At 37.2% G+C, this 23612-nt stretch overlaps 1 protein-coding gene across 2 annotated transcripts in view; it reads right to left on the reverse strand.

The window, feature by feature from the left end:
• The window catches only part of sdk1a (sidekick cell adhesion molecule 1a), a 355129-nt gene that overhangs the window by 185937 nt on the left and 145580 nt on the right, over positions 1 to 23612 (reverse strand). For both annotated transcript variants that reach the window (XM_048192576.1, XM_048192584.1), the window contains exons 2-4: positions 19356 to 19515; positions 15535 to 15641; positions 12905 to 13052 (exon numbers count right to left, since the gene is read on the reverse strand). In XM_048192576.1, the coding sequence (XP_048048533.1) occupies positions 12905 to 13052; positions 15535 to 15641; positions 19356 to 19515 (415 nt within the window). The remainder of the gene's footprint in view (positions 1 to 12904; positions 13053 to 15534; positions 15642 to 19355; positions 19516 to 23612) is intronic.

The raw sequence follows: 23612 nt of genomic DNA on the forward strand, positions 1-23612 counted from the left end.
CCCACCTAATAAAGTTAGTGATTTCTGAAGGATCATGTGACACTGAAGACTAGAGTAATGATGCTGAAAATTCAGCTTTGATCACAGGAATAAATTAGAGTTTAAAATATATTTGAATAGAAAACGTTACTTTAAATTGTAATAATATTTCACAATATACTATATTTTTGAACAAATAAATGTAGCTTTGGTGAGCATCTTTCAAAACAATATATAGAAAATTAACATTCACGTATATATTCATGTTTATAAAACGATTAGTTCCTGTCCTTGATTCTGATTGGACAATAGCTGTGTTTTATTAACGATAAAACACGACTATGACCGCTTCACCCAACGGTTCTGTGTTCTCAATTGATATTGTTCATTGAAGCTTACTGTATTATGTAGAAGATTATATTGTGAGAAAGAGATTGAGTGAGCGAGTTTATTACCTGCATTCAGATTTTCCTTCAGGTCTAAAAATCTCTTTAAATGGCCGCTGCAATATCTTGTCCTTTTAACAGTTAAGGGGTTTTCCCATGACTGACAGCGCTAGTCAAAGCTTTTGTCAGTTGCATCTTGTTCCATGTTCACAACAATTCAGTCTTTTCAATATAAAAGTCTTCGCTACTGACTGACACACTCATAAAGACAGTCTTTGCCGCCATCTAATGGCGTAATAATGTAACTTCTGTTGCTGTTCACGGTCAGGGACTATTTTTTTTTCCAGTGGAAGGAGGCTTTTAGTGATTTTACTTTATGAAAGTTGCATTGATACATATTTTTTGACTTTAATATTTGTATTGTGTGGTAACCGTTTTATAAAACAAATAAGGTACTGAAGGCTGGTGTCTAACAACGCCCTTCAGCCGTGACTTATTCACGATACAGCACAGCCTCTCGTACCTTATTGCTTACATATAAAGTGTGTTTTAAAAGTTTAATTTTGAAAAGTCTAAAGGACAAAAACATGGCAATTTACATGGCTTCTCCAAAATAAAACATATGCATTGAGATGGTAAAACAACTTTTGGGCCAATTACTCCATGAAAACTCAGAGATGACAAATCGAACAGGAATTAAATTACCACATGACTGTGGTGTTTGTCAAACAACAGTAGGTAATTTGTCCATGAATTTCTCCTGGGTGGTGAGAGAGAGAGAGAGAAAAAAAAACACTGACATTTCCCATTCACAAGGCAATAAAATCGCAGACTAGCACCTATTAATGCTGAAATTGCATCATGACGACATGTAAAACAATTACTCTCCAAATAGGGCTATTGAGAGTCATTCCTGTTACAATGCCAACCACTATCCTGCACTATATGATTGTATTATGGGATCATGGGACAATCGTTTCTATATTTCAGTCCAATAAAAAACAAACAAAAAAAAAAACTGAAAAAAAGTCAGCACACCACGGCTCCAAAAATACAAGAATTTAATAACGGACTTTCACAACGGTAACATTTCGAGCACGCAGGCTCTTCATATCAATCAATCATAATAATTTAGTGGTGGCATTCCTTCTCTATTTCTATGTGCAATCCAACAACCTCTCTGGAATAGCCTGTGAAAAGGCAATTATCTATCATCCATGATTCGGCTCGATACCGGTCCTGATTAATGTGTAATTGGAGTCAATGATAATTCTTTAGCAACATTTAATCACACTTCAGCTCCAAAAGAGCTGCCAGTAAGCAGAGTCAGACATACACAAATTGCTCTCAAATACACAAACCTTTTCTGCTTGTGAGCAGTCCAAACTTTTCTTTATTGGCACCTAACAAGCTTCCTATCAGGCAGGCATCTCATGTGGGTGTGAGGGAAGCCTCTTCATTGACATTTTCATTACCATTTCCTTATCTGCTACTTTCTTTGTGTTTACTGAAAGAAGCGTAGCAGCATCTCTCCAGACTGCTGGGTTTCACTGTAGTGTCTGCAGGATGAGTGCTATATGAGCTCACTTCTGATTTGAGGTTGGGCGCTGCGTCCCCTTCCTCCAGCTACATTATTTCACTGTCAGAGGTGTGAAAGCAGAGACGAGGGCACACGGCTCCTCCGAGCTCACGCTCCTTTCATGGTTTATTGTCACTCAGCGGCATCATGCCACCACTGTGTCTGAGACCTGTGTAACTCTACCAGCCACTTTCAGCAGACGCCACCAGCCTGAGAGATGCTTTAATCAAAAACAACTTTAAAATGGCCTCTGACAGTGTTCCTATAGGTGACTCAGGCCCTGTTTACACCTGGTATTAAGATGTGTTTTGGTTGATTGAATCACAAGTAGACGAGGCAGACACATATCAATTTACACCCGGTGTTTTAATCCATCAATTTTGTCAACTTTCGACTATTCTGTCCCGATTTCTTTGAGGGGAGGGTCTATGGGTTGGGTAAATGTGTTTTTTGATTGAACAAAATAAGCTCACGCAAAATACATATGAATGTATGACTGGAGACATGAGCGGAGACGATGAAAAAACACAGGGAGAGCAGCAGAAAGAACATTGAGAGAACATTGTCTTTAGACAAAACAACAACAACAACAACAACAACAAAAAACACTTCAGTCGACAGTTGAAATCCCATCTGGCTAGTGCACTTCCCCATAATGTCTTTTTGTGGTTGTTCGAACTAGGGATGGGCGATATACCAGTAAAAATTCTCTAAACGTTTGCAATATACCAGTAAAAATTCTCCCCACGATTTGTCTTCCTGCGATAATAAGGATAAAGCCTAGTTGATGACGTATTTCTGTTTGCGACCCATTCAAAGCTCACATGCAGAGCGAAAACAACTATCATAATGGAGACATAATTAATTTGGAAGTGTTAACAATGAAGGACAAAATTTGTCTCCAAAAAAGTCATTCGGTTTAACCAAAATTTCGGTTTTACCAAATGACGAATTTTCAAACAATGTGAACAGGCTGATATCAAAAGGACAATCAAACATTTTATATTTAGTACAAGTTTTTTAAATATTAAAACATTTTCCATATTTTATAGAGGTTGTACCGAATGACCTGATGTTTCGGGACATGCGTATGAGCGAGTGAAAACATGAATTTTTCTATTAGTTAAGAGAGAGTTAGCTACTTTGCCTCATGACCATGTGGTCCTGTGCAGATGTCTGAATGATGTCACATCCTGTCACATGATATTGACCGCATGACTAGATCCAAAATGTTCCCTTTATATTGGTTACTCCGAATGACATCAATGAAATTCATTTTTCTGGACATTCTTTCTCGTAACAAAGCAACGACTTCTACACATAATTTTAATACCATTTTGCACTATGTTGATATATGATGTTATAAAATCATGCCAGAATAAAAAATATATACATTTATTACATTTTAAGATATTTTAATCACAAATGATGGTTTTGGACGATTAAACCAAATTACCTTTTGACACTTCAAAATCTTTAAAATACCTTTATATGTAACAAAATATAATTCATTAATAAATAATTTTGGATTCAATAAAAGAGATCTACAGTAGTTGTACTACCTTACATATTTTGGATGTCATATCTTTGTTTTTTTTTAATTATTATTAAGGCCTTTGAACAGAAAAATGACACATCATTGACCCATTCACATTTACATAACTTGTCATTTCAATTATTAATTATTATTGTATGATGTTTTTCAGTTCAGTTTCACTATTCAAACATTATCTGCACTTTTACAGAAGAAAAGTATATCTGCATCTTTTCCATTTCTGCAAGGGCTGGTGTTTGGGTTTTTACTTGGGTTAATTTTTTTTTTAATTCTTTAATCTAATTGGTATATTATATGAGCCTATTTGATGATGGATACGTTTTACTTTAGATCAATGATTGTGTTTCTCAAGACTGCATACAGCTATCACTTGTAGCCAAAAATAGTGGTGAATGCTACTATATTTATGTCATCATTGATATCGTTATCGCAATATATGCCAGAAGATATTGTGATGTAGTTTTAAGTCCAAACTGTACCCAACTCGTGGAAAGTACCTGGACTGGATTCTCTGTGTCTCTGCTTTAGCAGTGACAACAGACTAATTTATTTAAGAATGAAGGAGGGAGTGGATGAAGACAAATGTGGGCAGAGGCCTTGGGCTAGAACAGGCTCACCCCACAGATGCCCCAATTGACTGATGATGGCTCTCAATAATTAACTTCATAAAGGGGCCCTACCAGCCAGCAGGTGTATTAAAACCAGGCCACATAAATGGCCTTTATCGAATTAGCCAAGCCTACGTCATTTTTCATTTGACTCCTCAGAGCCAAACCACATTGATTCAAAATAGACATGTCCATCCGGCGAGAATATGAGCAAAGGGCAGCGGCTCGAACCCTCCTGTGAGTGACAAGGCAAAGACGTATTTCTCAATCTTGTCACCCCCTCCTTATTACATTTGTCTAACACATCATTTACTACCTGTGGAGAGGAGTACATGGAACAATGACAAACAGCTGAATAAAGGAGAAGGAAAAAAGCTAGCTAACATGATTAGAAATAATAACAGCAAATCACAAACACATTACTAGTACAATTCAGCTCAGAACAAATCTGATATCTCATTCTTTTCAGGAGAACATATGCCTAGAATTCAGAGCCCAAAAAGCTCGAAAATGGCTTCCTTGGAGTTTTTAAGTTTTGCTAAGCCCTTTTTAAGCAAATCGGTCCACTCAGCAGCTTTGTAATGCTATTTTCTAGTCATGCTATTACAGCTCCTATCTACTTGAATAAAGAAAGCCAGAAACTGCCCAATTTTTGTTTTTTGCATAGAGAACAGGCGAATCTCAACATAACACCGACTGTTATGTAACAGTCAGGATCATTAATATGTATGCCCCCAATATTTGCATATGCCAGCCCATGTTCAAGGCATTACACAAGGGCAGGACGTCTGGATCTGTGCACAGCTGAATCATCAGACTAGGTAAGCAAACAAGGACAACAGCGAAAAATGGCAGATGGAGCGATAATAACTGACATGATCCATGATTACATGATATTTTTAGTGATATTTGTAAATTATCTTTCTACATGTTTCGTTAGCATGTTGCTAATGTACTGTTAAATGTGGTTAAAGTTACCATCGTTTATTACTGTATTCACGGAGACAAGAGCCGTCGCTATTTTCATTTTTAAACACTTGCAGTCTGTATAATTCATAAACACAACTTCATTCTTTATAAATCTCTCCAACAGTGTGTAATGTTAGCTTTAGCCACAGAGCATTATCAAACTCATTCAGAATCAAATGTAATACATCCAAATAAATACTATACTCACATGATCTGATGTATGCATGCAGCATGCATGACGAACATCTTATAAAGATCCATTTGAGGGTTATATTAGCTGTGTGAACTTTGTAAATGCACTGTATTATAGTCGAGAGCTTGGGGGCAGGGAGCGCAAGATTTAAAGGGGCCACAGCCTGAATCGGTGCATAATTAATGATGCCCCAAAATAGGCAGTTCAAAAAAATTTATTAAAAAAAAATCTATGGGGTATTTTGAGCTGAAACTTCACAGACACATTCAGGGGACACCTTAGACTTATATTACATCTTGTAAAAACTGGTTCTAGGACACCTTTAATAATAATAACAACAACAACAACAATAATAAACTATTCCTATCATAATTATCAAATCCCCAAAGATCCCACAAAAATGTTTCATGAATTAGCTTATAGGGTTAAAAATTTAATAAAATTGCAAATAAATAATTGAAAAGGTTATGTAAATAATAATAATAATAATAATAAATTATTCTTCTTTGTATCATAATTATTTGTCAAGATCTAACATGTTTTTAATTAATTAATGTCAGCAAAAAGAAAATTAAATAAATATAAAATTATTATTATTATTGTTATTTTTAAATGGCTATTTTGCTCAAATTGTAATTAACTAAATCTGTATTTTTCAAAAATTCTGTTAGGGTTATGTTAGGTTTCAATGTGTTTTGGTTTCATATTCATTATTTTTCCCTGTTCCTGTTTTGCCAGAGTTCTCATTCTCATTGTTAGTTGCTATGGTTTCTAAGTAGTGCACACCTGTTTCTTGTCTCTTTGATTACCACTCTTCTATGTATATAAGCCCTCTGTTTCTTCTGTTCAGTGTTCCAAGGTAAAGTTATGTTAGCGACATTAGTTCTCTGTGATAATAAAGTATATTAAGTTTCTTGTTAAGGGGATAGTTCACCCATAAATGAAAATTTGATGTTTATCTGCTTACCCCAAGGATGTGGAGGGCAGATGGACATGATGGTGTTTTAGAGGTAAAAAATAATATAAATACTGTTTGGTTTCTCGCACAAACCGATCGTTTTGTGTCTTAAAGACGCAGGGTTTAATTTGGATTTGTCTATGCATGTTTTTTTTTTGACTCTCATAGATGGAGTTCCCATTGACATGCATTATACGGCTAACAGGCTGCAACGGTTGGAGTTAAAAATCATCATTTGTGTTCTACTGAAGAAACAAAGTCACCTACATCTTGGATGCGCTGGGGGTAAGCAGTTAAACATCAAATTTTCATTTTTGGGTGAACTATCCCTTTAAGTCTGCGTCACGCATCTCTTGTCGTTTGGGTTTAGCAATGCTCAATTATTTCAAGTTCTGAGACAAGTGACTTTTTCAAACAAGTAAACAATCAGTTTTATTCATCTAAAGTACAAGTACTTTGAAAAGCCTGTGGCAAGTATAATTTGGTGCACTAAATCTGCCAGAACATGCAGGAGTTTGGGGATTGTTAAGTCCCTTGACAAAAAGAGATTTATATATGGTGGAGCAAAAACACAGCACATGTCATCTCACAAACACCACAGCCCTGTTGCTTGTACAGAGGAAAGTAATCGCCTTCCTGTGAGCACTTCCTTTATTGTCTGGTTTCTTGCTGGTGGTACTCGGGACAGGAGCGTGGAAGCCGTTTTATGTGCCGAGCGCGATGGGAGCCTGAATAGCTCGTAATGGGTGGAAACATCAAAGATCTCAAATAATGAATGATGAAAAATTCAGCAAGGTAGAGGAGGATGCAAGGACAAAGCGATGAGAGGTAGACGCAATATCTTATTTTCAACCTGCTACTTTCATCTGCAGTGGCAACAGAAAGCACTTCTCACCAATGGGGTAATTATCGCCATCATGAAAGTTTCATGCTGTCTAAAGGGGAAGCCAGCGTGGAACAATAAGAGTGACTTTCAAAGGCCCGTGCTTCACTGTCCTCCCCTGCTTTGGCATTCACCTCTGGACCTCCATGCTTTAACAACTTTCTGCCTTTGTGTGGCTCACAGAGAAGAAAAAAGACCAAAAAAACTAAGGGAGATGGGGAAGGAGAAGCCATAACCACACAGAAGAGGAGTTAAAAAAAATAACTGTGGACCATTTGGATTGTGGAACAGTTATCCTTCAGAACGCGGCTGCGATAGGAATCACACAGGGAAGCCTCGGCCGTCCACATGGCCGCTTATTTCATGCTACATTAACAGACCAAAGGGACATTTCTGAGGCCAAGGAAAAACTGAAACTATAGAAAACACAGAGCTCAAGAAACAATAATGCTGAAATACTGCACAGTGACATGTAATGAAGTTACTAAAAATCTCTTTTCTTTAGGAAATATTCAACGGGCTATCAAACAGAGAGTTGGATTAATATATTGAATACATAGCTCAACAATTCATAAGCTGATTGCAAGAAAACAAAGATCTGCAGGGCAAAGGAAATGAGCATTTGCAATGAAGCCGTACTGGAATAAATATGACCGCCTGAAGCTGCTTTCACTGAGTGGTGCCTCTGCTTTCTACATCTCAATGAGATGCATTTTCATACTGGAATTCGAAATGGACAGCTTGAAATGAATGAAAAGTTGCTGTGGCCACAAAACGTATTTGGACACTCAAGTCACACACGTGAAAATGCACAAACCTGATTACACTGGATACAAAATATCAAATCAGGCAGCATTTATTTGAAAGAGACATGACACTATATCACTTTCCGAGCAAAACATTCCACAAAAAAGCAGTTAGGTTTCAAATGATAAAACGACAGAAATATTGTTCACGATGTTGTGCTATTCAGACTCGAGGTGCGGCTTACACAGTAGGCTTTGAGAATTGAGATTACTTCAGATCCTGCAACTAACATGATGACATGCTCTAGGACTTGTGTTTATAACAAATCATAAACAATAACAAATTCAACATGTTTAAATTCAGTACTGTTCAAAAGTTTGTGGTCAGAAAAAAAAACAACTGTAATATTGTGGAATATTATTACGGTTTAAAATTTCAATATATTGTAAATGTGATTTATTCCTGTGATGCAAAGCTGAATTTTCAGCATCATTACTCCAATCTTCAGTGTCACATGATCCTTCAGAAATCACTGAAAACAACTGTGCTGCTTAATATTAATTTTAAGAATTAATGAATTCTTTCAAAAACAAACAAAAAAAGTAACACTTTACAATAAGGTCTCATTTGTTAACACTAGTGCATTAGCTAACATTAACAATGAACAATACATTTTTACAGCATTTATTAACCTTAATGTTAATGATTAAAATGTTAATGTTCATGTTAGTTCACAGTGCATTACCTAATGTTAACAGATAGAACTTAAGATTTTAATAATGCCTTAGTAAATGCTGAAATTAACATACATAACAACTGAGGTATTTTTAGAAGTATTTTTCATTGTTAGATCATGTAGTTAACTATTGTTAACAGATGAAACCTTATTGTAAAGTATTACCCACATATCTTACTATCCCCAAAATCTTGAATGGTACTGTATATTATCTGCTCTATACCACCACAGCAATGCAAACAATGTCAATCTGAGTCCATCTGTAGGGTTTAGATCCTCTATTTGTCAATTATGCACATACACAGGTCAGAGTTCACCAGCTAGAACTTTGGTACACAGTCAAACACAGAACATCTATGGATATGCTTTCATTTCCATTTTCCTCCCACATTTGATCATGCATATGAATGAAGGTGAATGAAGCGCAAAGTCTAGTGAGACAGTACCTTGAGTTATGCATGTCCATTGGTAATGTGAAGGACTTACATTTAGTAAAAATCACACTGGTTACAAGTGATTACAAAAATAGCTAAGAAAAGCAAAGTCCTTGTTTGAGAGAACAGATCTAGCATAATTTGTTTTTCAGATTGGTTTGATATTTTGCATCTCATACAATAAAAACATTTCACAAGTTCACACTTACATATAATTAGAGTAAAGGTTACGCGTATTTGGCGAGCTGTCCTGGGGGAAGGGCTCTGAGCTCAGAATTTTGGCCCAAACCCAGAGTACTCCCCCTGGTTGTGGTAAAAATAGACAGAACTAAAAGTGGGGAGATGAGGTGGAGGAGGGATGCTGATAAACTGTCAACGAACAGAGGTAAGCCTGCTATATTTATATCTCTTGTCGTTGGTTGAGTTGATTAACTGAATGCTCTCCATTTGTGCTAATTAGGTTAATTATCTGAAACTGCTCCTCCCAAACTTTGTTAAAGGGTTAGTTCATCCAAAAATGAAAATTCTGTCATTAATTAGTCACCCCAAACAAAATAAGGACTTTATTCAACAATATCTAGTGATGGGCGATTTCAAAACACTGCTTCATGAAGCTTTACGAATCTTTTGGTTTGAATCAGTGGTTCAGAGCGTGAATCAAACTGCCAAAGTCACGTGATTTCAGTAAAAAAACAAATAGCGAATGGTTTTCATGACTTTGGCAGTTTGAAACGAGCTCCTAACCACTGATTCGAAACAAAAGATTCGTAAAGCTTTGAAGCTTCATGAAGCAGTGTTTTGAAATAGTCAATATATAACTGATATAGTTGAATAAAGTCGTATTTGTTTTTTTGCATTCTCATCGCTTCATAACATTAAGGTTGAACCACTGTAGTCACATGAACTGTTTTAAATATGTCTTTAGCAGCTTTCTGGGCATCTGAAAGTGTTAATTATCTTGCTGTCAATGGAGGCTTCACTGAGCCATCAGATTTCATCAAAAATATCTTAATTTGTGTTCCGAAGATGAACGAAGGTCTTATGGGTGTAGAACAACATGATAAAACATCATTTAGACATGTTTTCTTTTACTTATACTATTATAATACTTTTATAGGCCACTGTATATTTTGGTGTTCTACATCATTTTGATTAATCAAAACATCTGATGGCACAGGAAGCAGCAGTTATGACAGAAATAGTCTGATTAAGCTAGCTGACTTCTCAGAATCTCTAGAGCAGAATGTCAGAAATGTTGTCCATGCTTGTATCATTATTATTATTATTAATGTAACAATCTTGTTATTTTGGGAACCTCTTGACTTAGAAATTGCCAGTGGTCAGCGGTCTAGTTTATATATCCATACTGAGCATAATTATACAAGTTTTGACAAATGCATCTAAACAAACAACTCCTTCACTTACTCTAAAGGGCATTAGTGTTCTACAAAGCAGCATTTATCAGTTCTGTGATGGAAACATCTTATGAGACTCACAAATAGATTTATGTTGCGGCATGTTCATCCATGTTAATATTGAGTCAGGGCCGCAGATCACAGCACATAGATAAACTTTGATCCTACAAGGGCAGTTAATGTAATGACCATGCCAGTCAAGTGCTTATGAAGTACAGCCCAATTTCCCAAAGTCCATCCTGGGGATTTTGCCCAGTAACACATAGTGCCAGTTTAAATGGCTAAGCTGATTGCATTGCTTCAGCCGCTGCCACAGAACAATTAAGGATGTGACATCACATGCAATAGTGCGCTAATGGGCTTGGCTGGATGTATGATTGCTTGATATTACTCTATCGTCCTCAGGGCTGGGTGAGCTTCTGGGTTCGAGTCTGGATGCCGTAGACACCAGCTGGGCCGCGTATAGGGTCAAAGCAGTAGCGCTGTCTGGGAAGATCGCCAGAATCCCAAAGGTACAGATTCCCTCGGCTGCATAAATGCGGCAGTGAACATTGTCAGCAGTGGCATATTGATTTTATGTATGCGCCCTGCTTTCCGTCATGATGCAATATTCTGTCAAAGCACTGGCAGGAGAGCACCGGTCCAATTATTGAGCTGGCATGTTGCCAAGCCACCTTAACTACATCTACGAAGAGCCCATATATCCACCTTCCAACACGCCTTTCAACCAAATACACAATTTTACTTCAGAACAGCACAGGTTATATGCACAAAACTACGTGTTTTCTTGATTTCCTCGTTCCCGGTTCTTCGCTGTTCACTTTGTCACTTTAAAGCAAATCAGTTCACTCAGCGGTCATTGCCGTTATGTCCCTGCAGCAATTTCCAGACATACAATTACACTTGAGTGGGAAAGTACTGAAATGTATGTAATTGTTTCTTGAAATTACTTTGAACAAAATCCAATAACAATGGTGTCATAAATTGTGCTTCTTAAAGGGTTAGTTCACCTAAAAATGAAAATTCTATCACCATTTACTCACCCTCATGTCGTTTCAAACCAATAAGGCTTTCGTTCATTTTCGAAACAGAAATATGGGTTTCGAAAGGCCAATGGGCCCATCAACTAAATCAGTTTGGTTACCGACATTCTTCAAAATATCTTCTTCTGTGTTGAACAGAAGAAAGAAACTCATACAGGCTTGGAACAACTTGATGGTGAGTAACCATGGCTAGAAATTAAATTTTTCATTTACCAGCCAATTTGGCTACTAGATTTTTAAGACACAAAAAATAAATAAATAAATAAATAAAAAATACTTAGATTGAAACCCATATTTATTATTAAATCTGATTCTAAATCATTGTATTGCTTTCAGCTTTATGACAGTCAATCACTGTTTTGCGAATACCATTCAAATAAAATAAAATGCAAATAAAAACAAAATTCTCTGTGACTTCTCTTATGATAGAGTGTGAGCTGTGAGTTTACCTGTAGGTAGCAATAAAGACTCTAGGGGGCTTTTTGCCCAAAGGTCTTCAGACATGCAACATTTATGAAAATGGGTTGGAAAAAGTGGCCTGGGTCCTAGGTGAATGTAATGGGCATGATGAACTGTTCATGACAGATTAGCATTTATACAACAAATGCAATTCGGTCACATGCTTTTCTGACTAGACATGAGTGATTGGTTGTCCACATTCGACAGATATTAATTCCAGGTGTAAATGGAATCACAGAACCACAACCACAGTTCTGCAGCTCACTTTTGAGTGTTTTTATTCAAAATAAAACTGCCTGAACATCGTTCTGACAAATCAATCCAAGCCCGAAGACAAATGGAACGAATGCAAGTCATTACTACCCCAGGTCTATTTCTAAATTTACCTACGTTAGCCTGTTTACTTTTCAATTACACCTTCTGCCGAAATCAAATGCAATTCTCAACTGGGCCCACCGCTGTATGTGCGGAGTGAAAGGTGAGTCATTAGATGTGTCTCAGTGGTGGAGTTTTTATTTGGGTCTCGTCGGAATGAAAGACACTTGACTGATAACGGCGAAACGGATCAGCCTCGTCGATTTCAGCCTGGGTGAGCTGCTAATTAGAAAAAGGCAATGAAGAACTACCGTAGCAAGATTAAAGAAGGGCCGGGAACAGGCATTAATTGCACTTCTGTGACAAGGCAGTGGGAGAAAAACACTCAAAGAAAGCTGTGCACAGTATCCACGTCTTCTGCATCACTGGCTGAAGTGTCTCTCTGTTTTCCCCAACATTTTCCAGTGTGGGCTGCCGTAAATGGAGGCCCAGAGGGATTAAGCTTGAACAGTGAATGTAATTACATCTCTTACAACGCACCACGTGAACCCAAAGCCATAGGGACCTGTGCTGGGTCACCCAGAACTTTCCTAATGAACAGGCTTTCAGGTTTAAAGATTAGACAAGCAATTACGCTCTACTTACACTCTGTTGCTGGGAATGATCTTGTAGCCGTCCCTGAACCATGTCACCTGTGGCCGCGGGAAGCAACTGACCACTGGGGAGTTGAGGATGGCGGCCCGGCCCTGCGTCACCGTCTTTCTTTGGTCATTGTCAATAAAGTCGCCCATATCTGCGAGAAAAAAGTCAGGGATGTTATTACAACCAAGGGAGAATGTTTTACCCACCCAAAAAGCAACCCTGATGATGCATTCAGTACAACAGAGGCTTTTGGTACAAACTGCAGAGGTGTTCAATCAGAAACATTTATTCAAACATTTATTCATAGAGCACAGCACAGCGAGATTGCATCACCATCCAGAACAAAAGAACGTCTAGCACATTGTGCTTTGACTTTGGTGATATAATTCCAGTGGTGCAGTTTTCACATTGATTTGAAGTGTTTAAAGTTCTTAAAAACAACTGTAGCCATTAAGTGGTATTTCTAAAATGGCTAACATACACTGACTCTGCAAATCACTTACTGTCAAACCACAGTTTGAACGTTGCATCACCTAATTAAAGCTGTAGTCCGCAACTTTTTTTTGGTTAAAAATTATCCAAAATCAACTTTTGAGCAAGTACATAACCAGCCAGTGTTCAAAACTATCTCATTATCTTAGCTCGATTCACAACAGTAAGCTTGTAATAATGTTTTATAATAAGAGCGACATGGCGGATTTCCGCGGGAAATTCAAGCATGCAGCAGTTCGTCTGTACAATACGTCATGTCCGTAAACAAAGGAAGGAGTCCCGTCCAGGCTAATTGGTTTTATCATGAGAGGAAGCTGCCGGTAGCAGCACATTTATAGCCTTTTCTCACAGCAGCTGCAATAATTAAACTTATCATTTTGATGGTGGATTGTAATCCAGAAAGGTCCAAAAGTGACAATCATCAGTGACAACTTCAGCCGTAGACAAAAAGCAAAAGACTTTGGACTGTGGAGTGGCTACAGAAATTGAAATCTACAGGTAACGCTAATACACACTAAATACACAGTCACGCAGTGCTGGTGTTGTTAACAATAACAATTTGAGAACAATATAACATTAATAATAATTTGCACGGTTTGGCATGATCCGAACTAAGAGATCGTTAGATTTAATCACTATTGGCAGCATGATTTATTGTAGGCCTGATGCTTTTTTCCTCAGTTGGTCAAAACAAAAGTGGCAGAAATGTTACTTACTTGTTCAGATGATATTTTCCAGTGAAAATTATTATATTGGTCATACTTTCAAGATGTAGAATCTGTAGAATCTGTGATCCACCAAAATTACCCGGAACAATTTGTCCCAGGAACTTTTTTCGCCCCAGACCTGTTGCTGTCTGCATTTCCATCACAATCTAAAGTACCGTCAAGATTTAGTCTGGTGACGTAGGACTGCATGTGACTTTCCAGTTCCCGCTGGATTTCATCCTCAGCATATAAGCTTAACAAAGCCTGAAACTTGTTGTCGGTCCATTGGTCATATTTTTTTAACTCCATTGAATAGCAAACAACTCTTACTGCACGCACTGCAAAAGACTTTTAAAAATGGTGGTTGAAATAAAATGTGGCATAGAGTCAACCAATCAAAATGCTGCGAGAAGAACTCAACCGATCAGCATGTTCAGTGCCCAAGTCCCACCCCTGAAAGTTCCTGAATTTTGAAAAAGTACTACCTAGCGAGCATGGACTTTCTGAGAGGGAAATTTTTACCTGAAACTTCCTGGTTCCTGAGGTCGAAACACACCCCGAAGTACCACCCCAAAGGACTTTGGTGCAGAAATAATAAACTTCACTAAATAACAAGCAATCTTGTCTGCTGGTTTGATTTGGGAAAATGAGGAATTCTCATTTAATCACTGTGATAACTCCATCCTGGCTGAATGAAAATGTTGGAAGAATCTGTAACAGTCAGTCTGGGTCATTGTATACCTTTAAAGCATGTTATAAACGCTACAGTAAAGTTTCAACACCTAGTTGGCTTTTCTACCACAGCATCTTCCTCTTTCGGTGTAAATGCTGCCTTATTCAAAGCATAACTGGGAACCTGTAAATAGTATCACTTAGGTCTTCACATGAGAGTTCAAGAAAGCCATAAATATATAAGAAAAGCCAGAACCATAAATGTATCATTTACACTACAGTATGTATGTATGGAGAGGAGCTCTAGTGAATTGTTTTGATGTCTATATATACTACCATTCAATAGTTTTTGCATTAATGCAATGATCAAAAAGTGACAGTAAAGAATGTTTTTCCATTTCAAATAAGTGAAATGTTTACCACGGTTTCCACAAAAATATCTTTATTCAACACCGATAATAATAAATGTTTTTTGAGCAGCAAATCAACATATTAGAATGATTTGTCATGTAAAGTAATTTTTGCAGGAAATTCAGATTTGCCATTTGACTTTTTAAAATATATTCTAATAGAAAAAGAGTTATTTTAATTTTAATAATATTTCCCAATATTACTTTTTTTTTTTTTTCTTTTTTTTTTACTGTAGTTTTGATAAAATAATAATGCAGTCTTGGTGAGCATAGGAGACTTTCAAACACATTAAAAATTCGTATCGACCCCAAACATTTCAACAGTAGTGTAGGTTTTACCACAGAAACTCACATGCCACTTGTATCTCGGCTCTTCTCTGGAGCAGAGCGCCCATCCTGTTTCTCACCACACACTGGTAAACACCCATATTGGAGCGCCGGAGAGAGGAGATGGTGTACCTAAGAGAAAGAAAAACAGAATCAACAACTTTAATTCACATCCCAGAATGGAAAAAAAACAACATCAAAAACAACAGTTCCCTGCTATTTGCCAACAAATTCAAGGATTTTCAACACAAATGTGTTCCCATTTAGAGCGGTTGGGTTTAAAAGGTTTACCCTTGCAGTCACGACTATCCTTTTTTCCGCCAGCTCGCACATTAGTGTGAACAGAGCACATGGAACTCCTCTCCATGTCCAGCTATGATGACGAATATCAGGTTTCAGCCAAAAGGCCACTTCGACTAAAAGCAGAGGTGGTGAACGCTTTGGCATTAAAATCTGTTGGCATTTCCGAATACGCTGAATATGTGACTAATGCACTGTTGCTCACTACTTAGTCGAATCTGTTTATGTCTCTGAAAATGCCACCCGGCGGGTTTGTGCATCTCGGTGGTGGTTTCCCTCCATCTTAGAAACTCAATAGCAATACCGTGGCAGCTCTGAGCGTGCTGTTTAGGTGATGAAAGATAATGAGAAAAGCAATACCAATTAGAGCAAACCAGCTCTGTAGATGGACAAAATGCAGAAACACTTGACACGAGGAGGTGCGAAGATGTGAAACACCTACTTTAGCGGGTATACGACTCCTAAATGGTGGATAAATCAAAACATCTAATGTAAAAGTTGACATTAACTATGAATCAGGTGTCAGCAGTACACTTCAGGTAACGAATGAAAGCATTATTTGTCCCTGAAGAGAGCTGGGCAGCGCTACAGACTCTTCTATTAAGACAGAAGGAACCCGTAGGGCCAATTCTTCAACAGCTTTAACACTCCACACGTCTAAGGAAATGCTGAATGCTACAGAGGCTGTACGCTGATTAAAAAAGGTCAGGCTAAGAGGCTATCATTATTGAGAAATTAAACACATAGCATTGAGAGAACTCAACTAGGAAATTATATGGTTGATTAAATGTACTACAGCATAAACTAGAGAAAAAAAAAAAAAGTAATTCAAAATGATTTGAATGTACTTCACTTCTAGTAATTTCATTTCTTGATTAAAGGAATGTTCCAGGTTCAATATGAGTTAAGTTCAATTGACAGCATCTGTCGCAGAAAATAATGTCGACTCGTTTCAACAAACAAAAAGTGCATCTGCAGTTGTCCGATTACAATGGAAGTCTATAGAGGAAGGTATCGCATTAAAATAAACATTAAAATTCCGCTTCAAAAGACTTGTGTTAACATGAGACCTGTAGACTGTACGATCACTTACTAACCTTGTCTGTGTAAAATAATATCAGAACGTTCTTCTGTCATGATCATATAAATGTTCATGCAGCTAGAACAATACTCCCACTGCTAATAGGACAATTTAGGCAACTTTTGATGTTTTTTGGGAGTTGTTTTCTTGGTTATGGGCATTTAGTTTCACTTTCTGGCACTGTTTTGCCTGCATTCTAGTTCATTGTTTGTTACCATAGTTTCTAATTAGTCTCGCACCTGTTGCTTGTTCTGTTGATTGCATTCTCTATGTATTTAAGCCCTTAGTTTTGTTTGGTGTTTGTTGTCGTCAGTGTTTAACGTGTAGTTGCTTTGATAATTCCCCGTGTTTATTAAAGTCTCTAGTGTCCCGTGTTTTGCTCTTCTTCGAATTTAACTGCAAAACGTACATGTGACACCATGAAATCAAAATGGACAATTCTTATGGTTTTCTATGGACTGCTGGAGCATTTATTATAAATGATTTATCTGTGCACATTATGAATTTTGAAAGACATGATCACAAATGATCAGCAATTAGCAAATGACAACACTTTCTACAATCCAATCAATTCCTGATGGACAAAATCAAGTGCCACCCTACTTTTTTTTTGTTCAGTAAGCCATTTCACTTAGATATACGCCATAATAGGGTAGAACAGATGATTTTAAACAAACTTTTCTCATTTTACATGGCACATGAGTTCACTCTTTTGTTTAGATCATCACATTTATCATCACATTTCAATATTGAAAGTCTTGGACAAAGGTAAAACAATATCTATAACAGGCTTTTGAAATGTAGCAGTATCAAAAAATAAATGTAAGTCTTTTAAAGGTGCCCAAGAATGCTTTTTCACAAGATGTAATATAAGTCTAAGGTGTCCCCTGAATGTGTCTGTGAAGTTTCAGCTCAAAATACCCCATAGATTTTTTTTTATTAATTTTTTTAACTGCCTATTTTGGGGCATCATTAACTATGCACTGATTTTTTCAGTGCGCCGCCCCTTTAATTCGCGTGCTCCCTGCCACACGAGCTCTCGATTATATTACAGCACATTTACAAAGTTCACACAGCTAATATAACCCTCAAATGGATCTTTACAAGATGTTCGTCATGCATGCTGTATGCATGCTTTGAATTATGTGAGTAAAGTATTTATTTTGATTTTTATATTTGATTCTGAATGAGTTTGAGGCTATGCTCCGTGGCTAATGGCTAATGCTACACTGTTGGAGAGATTTATAAAGAATGAAGTTGTGTTTATGAATTATACAGACTGCAAGTGTTTAAAAATGAAAATAGCGACGGCTCTGGTCTCTGTGAATTCAGTAAGAAATTATGGTAACTTTAACCTCATTTAACAGTACATTAGCAACATGCTAACTAAATATTTAGAAAGACAATTTACAAATATCACTAAAAATATCATGCTATCATGGATCATGTCAGTTATTATCGCTCCATCTGCCATTTTCGCTGTTGTTCTTGCTTACCTAGTCTGTTGATTCACCTGTGCAGATCCAGACGTTACTGGCTGCCCTTGTCTAATGCCTTTCATAATGTTGGGAACATGGGCTGGCATATGCAAATATTGGGGCGTACACCCCGACTGTTATGTAACAGTCGGTGTTATGTTGAGATCCGCGTGTTTTCCGGAAGTCTTTTAAACAAATGAGATTTACATAAGAAAGAGAAAGCAATGGAGTTTGAAACTCAATGTATGTCTTTTCCATGTACTGAACTCTTGTTATTCAACTATGCCAAGTTAAATTCAAATTTTGAATCTAGGGCACCTTTAAATGTTTCTAAGACCTAACGTGAGCTTCATTTAACTGAAAGAAAAAGAAAACGTAAAATCTGTTAGTGTTAATGAAAATTAAAGAATGAAGCTTTCTATAGAAGAATGAAAGTAAGTGCTTTATATAGAAAACACAAGCTTAAAGTGTTAAAATATTCTAAATGATTATAGACTAATCTATAGAGCTTAAATTGTTTTGAACATTATTTTCAAGTATGCTAATTACCTGTTAGAAACTTCTGAAACATTTAACACTAATTAAAGAAAAAATGTAATTAAAAAAATTGTCAGATTTTTTAAAAAAATATTCTAACATTCTATAAATGTGAGTGTTCTTCAAATTCCAAGTTGTTTTCATTAAAAACTACACATTATTTAAGTAATGAGAAATATTCCTGAAATGGATCCATAAAAGACAACAGCGGAATAAGAATACTGTTCTAAAGGTTAATGGTCATGTTTTGAACAACTTTAATATACCTGCCACAGACAGTGAATAAATGTGCTGCTTGTACAGAAGAAAAGCTGCAGGGGAGATTAATATTAGACTTTTTGTCTCTCATATTAACCACGAGCCTCTGCTGTTCTCTCTCCTTGTAACCTTGAGACAGTTCTGAGCAGGACTTCATCTCCAGAAAGCCTTAAGATAAAAGCTGGCACTCACTTGTACTCGGGGGAGAAGGCTGTGATATCGGTATTGTTGAGCATCCATTTGAACTCCAGAGGCCAGCTGCCCTCCGCAAGGCAGGTCATGACCAGACGGTTCCCTTCTAGGTGGATCTCTGGAGGTCCCGGTTCCGTTTTGAAGTAGGGGGCCACGTCACCTGCAGGCAGACATGAAAGAGGCACAGTTAGTAAAGGTGCCAGTTCGCTGTAATGCTACCCTGACCCAACACAGGAACCATCAAAGATGAAGTCAATATGTAGGATCATCACTCCTTCCTCAACTTACAATAACCTGTTCCGTCAACTTTGCGGAAATCCACGTTCGATAGAGATGCCTATTTATGCCCATTCCTCAGTGAGAGCAAACAAACTGAGGCAATCACGCAAAGGTTATCGCAACATGTTTCTACAAAGGCAGAGAAATCCTTCATGGCAGCGCCGGAGAACCAAAGACAGTCAGCGCCAAACCTTTTAAATCCTCCATCTGCGGATTTCGCCACACTTCACAAGAGCAAGGCTCCAAGCTTTGATTTGAAATAAAAAAAGACAGGACACCTGGGTGCAGTAAATCTGACTTCTGTCAGTGGCGTTGCCGTGTTTCCCCTAAAGCTCAGACAAATCAATTGTGCCGTGCAATGGCTCTTTTATACTGTGTATAAACCATCTGAAATATGTAAGCGAGAGAACTACGGCTCAGCTGATACGCACTCACTGCAAAAAAAACAAAACAAAAACATTTTTACTGGAAAACAAGACAAAAACCTTATCTAAACATCAAAAGATTTATTCGATAAGCAAAATGGTGCAATTCAATGCTTGTTTTTGAAAACACATTTTGAATTAAGTGTGTTTTCTTACCCCAGTGGCAAAATGCTTTCTAATTTTGAGCAAAAACCTCACTATATATACACATTAGTTTGATGTATGCATACAATATATACAGTAAACACTATTTGTCAATGCAAAGAAATATAAACTTAACATTTTCTGAAAATAAGTGTTATCTTATGGCAGTAAATTAAAACAGTGTCAGTTATGTTTAGATATTTTTCCTGGTAAACAAGGCACAGATAGACTGCAATGTTTTGCAGTTCTGAGTGATATAATGAGTTTTTTTTTTTTTTATCTTGACCTCTACGGATTCCTGTATTGGATGTAGCAAATTAATTTGTTAATGAATGAATTAATTATTGAAAATCCATTAAAATGCAATTTCTTTAAATTGATTATTTTGCATTTATATATCTACATCCAGACACATTTAGCTCATGTACAGGTTCCGGAATTGCTGTGTTTCAGCTAAACGGGCAAAATGTCAAGGGGTCACAAACCTGCTGTAGAGCACATGGTGGAGAATGTAGACAGACGCAGCGGAGCTGCTGTGGAGAATATCAATGAGGGCTTTAAAAATGGAATGTAAGGAGTGAAAGAAGGAGATGGAGTCCAAGGGCCAGTAAGGCTCTAGGTGACAGCTGAGAGAGACATAGTGTCCTTGAGGTCAGAGCAATTGAGAAATATCTGAGAGTGACCGGTGTGGGCGAGGAAAGATGGGCATTGCTTTATGGGTGTTTTATGGGTTTACCATAGTCGTCTCTCCAGAATGGAGGACACAAAATGCAAGGACTATATGTGGAAGTAGATTTCCTCGTTTTTGGGTGCTGCAATGAAAATTTATGGATGGACATCTTGCCAATCACGTCTTATCCTAGAGCCCCTAGCTCATGGGTATTCGATTTAACTTTCACAAGGTCCAGCCTCTAAATTTTACTACTAGCAAAGGTAAGAACAGTCTGGGACTGTTTAAAGAGCCCTTCACTGCGTCCAAGATCACGAGTAGAATCACTGAGTAGGTAGTAAATTTGATAAATAGTACATTTCAAATTTACTTCATGTATGCTCTATATATAGCATAAATATGGGTAGTATGAATGCAATTTGGATGTACTACATCTGCCACGTTGTTACTGTCACATGACCTACCAGCGTCTAGTTACGTCACTTGCACTTCACTTCCATTTATAAATCCCGAATGCTCACTTCAGAATCATGCTGGAAGTAGCATAGGTCACCCAGGGAATACTATGTATTTGGACATAGTACACTTATGGCTTACTGTTTTTCTACTATATAGTAGGAAAGTATTCAATTTCGGACGCAGCCCATATGTTGCACAGCTATGAAATTAACGGGGGCCTATTATGCATTTAAAGATACATGCATGAAAACAGATTAGTTAGTTTTTCAAGTAGTTAGATATTTCAAGTATATAGTAGTTCATATTTCAATTTACTTTATGTGTAAAAGTGTACTGAATTTGCTCAATATTACTGAAGGTCTAAATAAAAGAGGCAGCCAGATCATAACTGGCCTACATTCCTCACAAAACATTAAAATTCAGTTCAATAATACATCACAAAAACATTTTCTTCAGCTTGAGGTTTTGCCGCAATCAAGAGCTGTAGTAATTAAAGCAAACACTCTATGTTAATCATGGATAATCATTCTAAGATTAATCTCAGACTGTGCTACAACTCGTCATACTGACGTTCATCCTCCTCCTCCTTCTTCTCTGCCTCTTCAGTTGTACACCTCAGAGGGAAGTCATGCCTGCAAGCTGACACCTGCTCACCTCTAAGGCATTTAAATCTCCTAAATACTGCACTGGGGGCCAAGTATTCCCATAAGAGTTAGGCAGCACTGAAGGAAATGCCTCAATATTTGACACGAAGACATGAGGATTCTGATTCTCACAGACGATACATGCGTGAACATCAGACTTCCTACAAAAGCTCAAAAACAGAACCCTGCTTGTGTTGTTCTTAACTTTTAATCGCTGCAAACATCAAAGGATGTGCCAGGCTTGACACGCCTCTTATTTCATTCCTCCAGCACTGACATAAAACCTGCAAAATGTTAGTAGCCTTATGGTTGGTTGTAAATATAAAAAAGCAATAAGAGTGGCAAAGACACTGCGCACCCAAGTTTAATCGTCCTCACCGGGGTAAGGAGCACCTTGTTAGAAAGTTTCTAGCTGTTAGTATCAATCCATTTTGTGTTTCACCTCTTTAGCTAGCAGCTCTCCTCTGCCAGCTTGATTCGGCTTTCATTCATTATGCTTCTTATTCTTATTTGATGCTGTGAAAATGAAGGGGAAATGCATTTTTAAATTAATTTCAGACTCTGAGAGGGACATATCACTAAAAGCAGGATTTTCCCTGTTTTTTTTTGTTTGTTTTTTTTTAAATAGAAGAGCTTGACGCGCAATTGCGCATACAAGTTTATTTATTTATTTGCTAGTAGACCTAAATATCTAAATACCTATATATATATATGTTTTTCTTTTTGGTTTATATATATATATATATATATATATATATATATATATATATATATATATATATATATATATATATATATATTATATATATATATATATATATATATATATATATACACACTATTAACGTTTGTCTTTTTTATCTGCAGTGCATTTAAATGCCGATGGCCTCATGGGCAGCGCGCCGACATGTAGCGCCAATGCGCTTCGGGCGACCCGAGTTCGAGTCCCGGCTCATGGTCCTTTCCCGATCCCGTCCCCCTCTCTCTCTCCCATTTCGCTACCTGTCTAGTAACTGTCCTATCATAATAAAGGCAAAAACGCCAAAAATAAATCTGAGAGGGCACGTGCCTCCTCGGTTTTACTATATAACAGTTCACTCTTCTTACAAATAATAATGTGAACTGGTGAATTTGTATAGATTGTCTAAACAACATTAACCATGTTTTTTCCCCCTTAAAGGTGCCATCGAACGTCTTTTTAAAAGATGTAATATAAGTCTAAGGTGTCCCCTGAATGTGTCTGTGAAGTTTCAGCTCAAAATACCCCATAGATTTTTTTTAATAAATTTTTTTAACTGCCTATTTTGGGGCATCATTAAATATGAGCCAATTTATGCTGTGCAGCCCCTTTAAATCTCGTGCTCCACGCCCACGGAGCTCGCGCTTGCCTTAAACAGTGCCTAAACAAAGTTTACACAGCTAATATAACCCTCAAATGGATCTTTACAAAGTGTTCGTCATGCATGCGTCGGATTATGTGAATATTGTATACTGTAATATTGTTTACATTGATTCTGAATGAGTTTGATAATGCTCCGTGGCTAAAGCTAACATTACACAGTGTTGGAGAGATTTATAAAGAATGAAGTTGTGTTTATGAATTATACAGACTGTAAGTGTTTAAAAATGAAAATAA

This window comes from Megalobrama amblycephala, linkage group LG1 (assembly GCF_018812025.1).
Source record: "Megalobrama amblycephala isolate DHTTF-2021 linkage group LG1, ASM1881202v1, whole genome shotgun sequence".
Classification (NCBI taxonomy): Eukaryota; Metazoa; Chordata; class Actinopteri; order Cypriniformes; family Xenocyprididae; genus Megalobrama; species Megalobrama amblycephala.